Below are 8,642 nucleotides of genomic sequence, written 5' to 3'. Positions count from 1 at the left end.
TCTTGTTTAGTCTTCCAAACATCCCTTTGAGGTACGATATATTACAATCCTCGGATTAGAGAAGACTGGATGTTTGAGTAGTTCTTGCCCAAGTTCACATAACCAACACACAGCAAAGCCAATATCTGAACTACAATTTATGCTGTTATCCACCAACCTACCCTGCTTCTCACTGAGGAATGCGGCTCTTATGAGAGCCAACTGCAATGATTTGGTTAAAACACAATTCTAAAAGTTGAAAGAACAAATGGGGACAAGGTTTCTGTTTTATTTTTGCTTGAAAGTGGTATCACTAACTTTGCTGTAGAAAGGGTGTGTGTATAATTACCGAATCTAGAGATGACTTTATTCCTGAGGTGCATGTTTCCTACAATCAATACTTAATGCAAGTTATCTAAAGCACATATGTAAAACCCACAGATGAAGTAAAATACTGACTTTATTACCTTTCAAAGTTATGTTTAATTTGATATAGGGATAATGAAATTGTTAAAAATTGAGATTGACAAATACTACTAAGATCATCATGGCTTTTCATATTTTATCCCACGTGACTAGGCTGGGTGACATTTTTAATAGAAAAATTAATTATGCATTTTAAAAGATATTTGCTTGGGTTGCAACAACATTATTAATATGATTATAAATAATAAACATGGGGGCACCTGGGTGGCTCAGTTGGTTAAGCGTCTGACTTTTGATTTCAGCACAGGTCATGATCGCAGGGTCATGAGACTGAGCCCCAAGTAGGGCTCCACGCTGGGTGTGAAGCCTGCTTAAGATTCTCTCTCTCCCTGCCCCTCCCCACTCTCTCTTTCTCTCTCTCTCTCTCAAAAAAAAAAAAGAATAAATATGAATAAAGTAGCAAATTAATTGTATAGATAGAAATAACTTACAGCTGATTTGTCTTTGTCTCAATGAGCTTCTGAATGGTGAAATCATCAGAAAATGAGAAAAGTTTTGTGCCACATCCTCCCCACATAATGTTTTTTTCAGTTGAATTCATAGATTCACTCAAACACATCAGTGGCGTACTGACATTTCCTATATTTAGTATCTTCAAAGGAGCGGCTCCTTTACACTTTGCCAAGAAGAGAAACACATTCAATAAACTGAGTAGCTGCAGAATGAAACACTGTAAAATTTGCTGTGCTTTCTAAAAGCTACTATTCCATTTTAAATGGCTAGAGATCTTAAGATAAAAATTCAGGATACATTTTTCAAAGGATTTATGAAAACAGTATTCAAATTCAAGTGGTATGCAAAAACATTATCCTTATAACCAATCTCTTTACATTTCCATGCAAAAAATGTATAGCAAATAACCCAGGGGTTATACTCTACTTGTCTGTCTCTCATTAGTAATGTTTTTTGATAACAAGGAGTATAAAGGGTAGGATGCTGGATAAATAGATGGAACCACAAGATGAATGGATGGAAGGAGGAATAAATGCTTTATTGATAAATGAGAATCTGAGAACAGAAAGTTAATTGATTTCCTCCAGGCTAAAGAAAAACTTGGCAAACCAGATTTAAAACTTAAGTTTTGTTTTCTTCCACAATATATTTATAAGGAATCATCACTTCATTTATATAAAAATAGAATTATTTTCATTCCTAACATTATAAATCAGATCTCATTTACCATTTTATCCTTAGTTCATTTATATAAAATGTACAGCCAGTCCACATACATTTATAGAGGTTCTATGGTATGCAAGATCTGATGGGAAAAAAAAGGTGAAAAGAGTATTTGTGATCTTTGCTCTTCTGGAGTTTATAATCACTTAGAAGGGGAGTGGGGATAAGCATACATAAAACAAAGAACTTAACATTTTTTTGATGTAGAATGGATTCAACATTTACCTTAACAGTTTTATCTTCAAAAATTGCTAAATTGCCATCAGCAGTTCCCACCAGAAGAAAGTTTTTTTGCTTGCTAAAAGAAAAAAATGTCAAAATTGTTATAAAAAGAATGCTTATATTGACCAAGATGGCCATAACGTTCCCCCTAGGTTGACTAAACTTTAGACAGATTTCTTCATGACTCTATGGGCGCCTGACCTCCCTTTTTTATAATTTGCTTATTTTTTTACAGCATTTACTTTAGAAAATTTACAACTGTAAATTCTTTCTCTGCACATTTGAGATGTAACTCCTCTCCCAGGCTGTCAGTTTTACAACCTAGATATGTCTTTCTCAAGGAACTGAGAGCCTTCCTTTTGCAATGTAATCATCAAGAAAGGCTGGACCCCAGGGCACCTGGGTGGCTCAGTCGGTTAAGTGTCTGACTTCAGCTCAAGTCATGATCTGAGTTCATGAGTTCGAGCCCCACATTGGGCTCTATGCTGACAGCTCAGAGCCTGGAGCCTGCTTCAGATTCTGTGTCTCCCTCTCTCTCTGCCCCTCCCCCATGCACACGCGCACACACGTGCGCTCTCTCTCTGACCCTCTCTCAAAAATAAATAAACATTAAAAAAATTAAAACAAAAAAAGAAAAGCAGGGCCCCACCTCACAGTCTCCATGAGGATAGAAGCCTAACTTCAATGAGCAACAATTAGCAAAGACAGATCAATTAATCACATGGAGCCTCCCACAATGACCTGCAGTACATTTCCACTAGCTCCATCAATATTAAAAACTCTCCCACCTTTTGCATCAGTAAAGTTGAGTTCAATCTCTGCCCCCTATTGGAATAATCTTAAATAAAGTCTTCCTTTCTTATTTAACACCATCTGATGAATGAATTTTTTCTCTGACAATACCCAAATAATTTCAACTCCAAAACTGCCAGTGGAGTTTATATTTCAGCTGCCAAAAACTTGAGTTTCACGGTTTTCTAATGTACTTATTTATTTTCCAGTATTGACTTAAACAGGAGAAATAAATGGGGTATAATCTTAATGGCTCCTGGAAATCATCCTGCCCCAAGTATTATAACAATCAGCCTGTTACTCACATCTGAAATTCTGCCAGTTAGATAAATTCATTTCAAATGAGATCCCTGTAACCAAGAATGGTTGAGTCGTTTTCAGCTATTAATAACTTACGAATTCATTTATTAGGTATTTTCCCAATTTGATAGTTAACTGACATGTTTTAAACCAATATGGAATAGGCTACTGATATTCAAAAAAAAGAATAAATGGAAAATTATCTCTGAAGAGGACTTACAAAGAAAAGTAACCTGATGTGAAGGGTGGTAATGAAATCGATCAGAGCTGCGATAATACCAGCAGTAGGGCTGGTTGGCCTGAAGAAAGGACTGACCTGTCTTATACTGCCTCAGCTTGATCTATAAGAATATCTTTGTGGCCTCCCACAATGCCCTTTAATATATGCATATTGATAGAAATATGCTAAAAATGAGCAGTCTTTGCTGAAGCAATCAAAGTTTTCCACACAATCAGTCATCTAAAAGGTATGGAACTTTCTCCAATGGTCAAATTCACTACCATACCTTTGCTTGGGAACGGAATTGCAATATAAGCAAGTTACAGAATCAGTCATCTTTTTAAGGGTATGTCTCTTTTTCCCATCTTCGGTACTGATGACCAGGAGCATGCCAGACTGTGTCCCACACACAATCCAGCTTTCCTTTTCAGCAGGAAGATGCACCAAAGCTAGGCACAGTATTCTGCTGTCAGTAACTTCCTGTTAAAAAAAGGAGAAAAAAAAAAAAAACACTCTAATGAACTTGATTCTGGCTTAAGTGACTAGAATTTGAATAGAATAAAAACATCGTTATCCATACACTGAACTCTTTTTACTCTCTTGCTCTTAATTTAAAAAACAATGCTGATTTTATTTAACTGCCAATAATAAACAAGTTAACTGGCAAACAACTTTGCCTATCTAAAATGCATCTAAAACTAAAATTAAAATTGAAAAATATTTTTCAGTATCCATATTTCTCACTCCACCAAAATAATGTGAGAGGATTGTTCAACCTTAAGAATAATGATTAGCCATAACATGTATTTCACACCAACAGCCACAATATTAGCTTATTTTTTAAGTCTAGAAATTTATCTTATCTCTGCTAATACAATTTGTTGACCCATCTTGTAGAGCAGTACCCGGATTTTCTCTTTCAGTCATGAGCACCAGCTCCCAGCTGCTGTGAGTGCTGATTACTAACAGCTCAGAGTTGCACCCTCCACCACATAACTGCCCTCCACTGCTGGGAGCTGGCTTGGTCAGAAATGGTAGGCAGGCATGGCCACACCCACCCTTGGGCAGACCGCAGCCAATGCCTGACTGCCATGTGGGAATGAAAGACTGGTGGCCTCGAGAGACCAATCTGTGTTGCTATCCACACCCCAGTCTCTCATGGCTGAAGACTGACAGCAGACTTCTTCAAAAACTACATTGTTGTGGAATTTCTTCCCCTGTTCTATTGGCTTCCTTCACTTCCTTAAAAGTTACTCTCTCCTTACACCACTTGTACAAGACTCTTTTGTCTTAAACTCTGTTTCTAGGGATCCTGACCTGAGACAAACATATACTATGATTTTAAAACAAAACAAAGACTATTTAATGTTATGTAAATACTCTTGTTCCATCAGAAAACTAACCTAACAACACTCCTACATTGCTTTCATTTCACTTCTTTCTAACTAACTTTTTAACTGATACATTCTTTGGCATAACCTGCAAAATAAATTTTCTAAAGTATTTGTAATTTAAAGAGTATTTTGATTTACCTCAGAAGTGTGTTTTTCCATATTTAGGTCAAGAAATGAGAGCTGTCCTTTGTCAGTGTGCCCACAGCCCAGCCAGATGCTTGCACTCTTGCTGTTATGATTTGTAGCAACCATGCATTCAACTATAAAGTTTTTAGGTATCGATATATGTCTCATCAGACAGATTAACTCAGCTGAATTCAAAATGTCAAAGACCTGAGAAAGTTTATAAACAACAAAACAATATGCATCAAGCTAACACATGTCCTCTTGAAAGATCATATTAGTGTGCACAATGTAGAACTGCATGTTATAACAAACTGTGATCTAATCCAAGCAACGAGATTAATAATCCAAACTACAGATAAAATTACATTAAAATAATACTTAGTTTTAGACTAAGCATAAAATATACTCTTTTGTATGTATGTTTTGTAACTTGAAAAAAGAGAAAATCCCAAAAGTGCCAACTGAACAGAAATGTAGTATAGACTGGAGCTATTCAACACTCAACTCTATACTGCAGAGCCACATCATGTTACAGATAAACACAGGCCACCAACAGAATAGACTTTCTGCCAGTTGCAGGGAAAAGAAATTTTGATCTTTGGTAATGAAATTCACAAATCAATTCTAGATTCTGTTTTCATGCTTTTCTTTGAAGCACTAAAGAACAAGAGAGACAGGGTGGGAGTGGGGAAGAGAACTGTAAGAAAACAGAACCAGGACTCGGGAGAGTGGCATTAGAGCCACGATACAGCCACTTGCCTTCCACTCATGAGATGCAGAGAAAGCTCCTTATTCTCTCAGTGTCTCATCTGACAAAGGTAAGGAGTTTACCCATCTTGTCTAATATATACTGTATTTAAAGATTAAGTGGGTAGGTCAAAGTCAAATACTATCATATACTACAAAAAAAAAAAAAAAACACAAGGTGAAGTATTGTTGAAAATAAAAGGAGAATAGAGTAGGGGCGCCTGGATGGCTCAACTGGTTAAGTGTCTGACTCTTGGTTTTGGCTCAGGTCTGATCTCACAGTTTGGGGGTCAAGGTCCACCTCGGGCTCTGTGCTGATAGTGTGGAAACTGCATGGGATTCTTTCTCTCCCTCTCTCTCTCTGCTTGTCAGCCAGTCACACTCTCTCTCTTAAAATAAATGAATGAACTTAAAAAGGAGTAAAGAATAAAATAATAATTAAGCTATGGAAATTTTACTGTGAAAAACAAATTAAAAATACAAGAAGTCTATGTGATGAATACCAGTTATAACCAAAATTTAAAGACAAGTAGACATACAAATGGCCAGCTCGTACATGAAAAAGTGCTCAACATCACTAATCATCAGAAATGCAAAACAAAACCACCACGAGATATCACTTCACACCTGTCAGGATGGCTACTATCAAAAAGACAAGAAAAAAGAAGGGCTAGCAAGGATGTGGAGAAAAAGGATTCCCTGTACACTGTTGGTGGGAATGTAAATTGCTGCAACCACTATGGAAAACAGTATGCAATTTCTCAAAACATTATAAATAGAAAAACCATTCAACTTTTATTTCTGCGTATAAATTTAAAGCAAATGAAAGCATTTATGTTTAAAGGATATCTGCACCCCCATGTTCACTGCAGCATGATTCACAATAGCCACAACATGGAAACAACCTAAGTGTCCATCAATGGATGAACGGATAAAGAAAATAAGATATATACGTATATGTATATATGTATGTGTGTACCTATACACACAATGGAATATTATTCAGCCATTAACTAAGAAGGAAATTTTGCCATTTGCAATAGCATGGATGGACCTTGAGGGTATAATGTTAAGCAAAATACATCAGACAGAAAAGGCAGATACTGTACTGTATCACTTATATAAGTGGGACCTAAAAAAGAATAAAATAAAATAAACAAAACAAAGCTTCCAGATACAGAAAATGGACTGGTGGTTGTGAAAGGCAGGGCATGGGAGTGGGTAAAATGGGCGAAGCGGGTCAAAAGGTACAAATTTCTGGTTATAAGACAGGGATGTAATGTATAGCATGGTGACTAATGTTAACAATATCACACAGAATATCTGAAAGTTGCTAAGAGAGTATATCTTAAGAGTTATTAACATAAGAAAAAAATTATAACTTTGAGGTAATGAATGTTAACTAAACTGACTGTGGTAATAATTTCAGAATACATACATGTATCAAATCGTCATGTTGTAAATCTAAAACTAACACAGTGTTTATGTCAATTATGTCTCAATAAAATTAGGAAGGGGAAGGTAGGGAAAGTAGCCAAGATAATGACATAATTCTTGATAAAATCAGCATATGTATTCAGCTATTTTTGAGTAGACATTTTAAAGCTGAACAAAAAATTTTCGGGACGCCTGGGTGGCTCAGTCGGTTAAGCGTCCGTCCGACTTTGGCTCAGGTCATGATCTCGCACTCTGTGAGTTCGAGCCCTGCATCGGGCTCTGTGCTGACAGCTCAGAGCCTAGAGCCTGCTTTGGATTCTGTGTCTCCCTCTCTCTCTGGCCCTCCCCTGGTTCATGCTCTGTCTCTCTCTGTCTCAAAAATAAATAAACGTTAAAAAAATTAAAGTTGAACAAAAAATTTTCAATAAATTATGATACCAAATCAAGAGCCCACAACATAAAGAGAGCTCTTATTTTGATCTATTAAAATCTTTTTCAGTTTAAAACACAATAAGGGGGCGCCTGGATGGCTCAGTTGGTTAAGCATCCGACTTCAGCTCAGGTCATGATCTTGCGGTCTGTGAGTTTGAGCCCCGCATTGGTCTCTGTGCTGACAGCTCAGAGCCTGGAGCCTGCTTTATACTCTGTGTCTCCCTCTCTCCCTGTCCCTCCCCACTCATGCTCTATCTCTCTCTCTCTCAAAAATAAATAAACATTAAGACACAGTAAAAAATTTACTTCTGACAATATGGTGGGAAAGGTTATTTGGACAAACCACCCATCTAAAAGTAACTTAAAATGCTAAGGAAATTATTTTTTAATCTCTTAAAAATATTAAAGATCTGACAACATCATAGGACTTATCAGGACAAAATATTAGTGAAAGAATCCAATGAAAGACAGAGAGGTCAACTGAAACTTAAAGCCAGATATTTCCTTAAAGGCATTTGTCTATTGAAGGCAAAACTGATGTGTGGTTTCTGATATCTTATCAGTCTGCAAGAAAGAAGTTTAAATCTAGAGCATTCCCAAAGTGGAGTCCAATAAAAGCCTGTTCCCATAAATGTGGAACCCCAAAGGACTACATATTCAGAGTAAATGAGAACCAGAAATAAAGCCACCCCATGCTTCCACTTTCACTGGTATGAGGAAAGTTGCCTTTGACAAAGGGGGAGGGAGGAAAAGAACCCTGAGAAATTGTTATTCAAAAGCTTGTTCTCATGAACATTTGTAGACCAGATTCCCATCGCCTAGGTAGTTAAAAAAAAAAAAAAATCTCAAACCAGGAACTGAGTTTAAAGCAATTTGCAGCAAGAAAATTAAGAAAAAAATGTGAAAGACCTGTATGCAAAATCATAAAACTTTATTGAAAGACAAGAAAACATAAATAGAAAGATAACCCACATTCAAGAATAGAAAAACTTAATGTAATGAAGATAAAAATCCTCCCCAAATTGTCTGCAGATTCAATGCAAGGCCAATCCAAGTCACAATAGGTTTTTTTCATAAAAGTTGACAAAGTGATTTTAAAATTTATATAGAAAAACTAAATCCAAGAAAGCTAAAGCATTCCTAGAGAAGAAAAATAAGTAGAGAAACGAGATTTATAAAGTGACAGGAATTAACAGAGGATAGTATTAGAGGAAGAACATATAAGTTGACCAATGGAAGAGAACATCTGTGTGGATGTGTGAGTATCTGACATATTAAAGAGTAAAACTAGGGGGAAACGATCAACAGAAAAAAAAGGAAGAAACTATTTA

The 8,642-nt window shown here is 36.3% G+C and overlaps 1 protein-coding gene across 3 annotated transcripts in view; it reads right to left on the bottom strand.

Moving 5' to 3' along the window:
- LRRK2 (leucine rich repeat kinase 2) overlaps nt 1–8,642 on the bottom strand; it is a 137,334-nt gene that overhangs the window by 8,554 nt on the left and 120,138 nt on the right. For all 3 annotated transcript variants that reach the window (XM_023256946.2, XM_045061649.1, XM_045061648.1), the window contains 4 exons: nt 4,708–4,902; nt 3,462–3,655; nt 1,867–1,939; nt 897–1,081 (listed from right to left, as the gene is read on the bottom strand). In XM_023256946.2, coding sequence (XP_023112714.1) covers nt 897–1,081; nt 1,867–1,939; nt 3,462–3,655; nt 4,708–4,902 — 647 coding nt within the window. The remainder of the gene's footprint in view (nt 1–896; nt 1,082–1,866; nt 1,940–3,461; nt 3,656–4,707; nt 4,903–8,642) is intronic.

The sequence above is a fragment of the Felis catus genome, chromosome B4 (genome assembly GCF_018350175.1).
Source record: "Felis catus isolate Fca126 chromosome B4, F.catus_Fca126_mat1.0, whole genome shotgun sequence".
NCBI classification, from domain to species: Eukaryota; Metazoa; Chordata; class Mammalia; order Carnivora; family Felidae; genus Felis; species Felis catus.
Note: the sequence above shows the minus strand (reverse complement) of the source record. Positions and strands in the feature narration are given on the sequence as shown.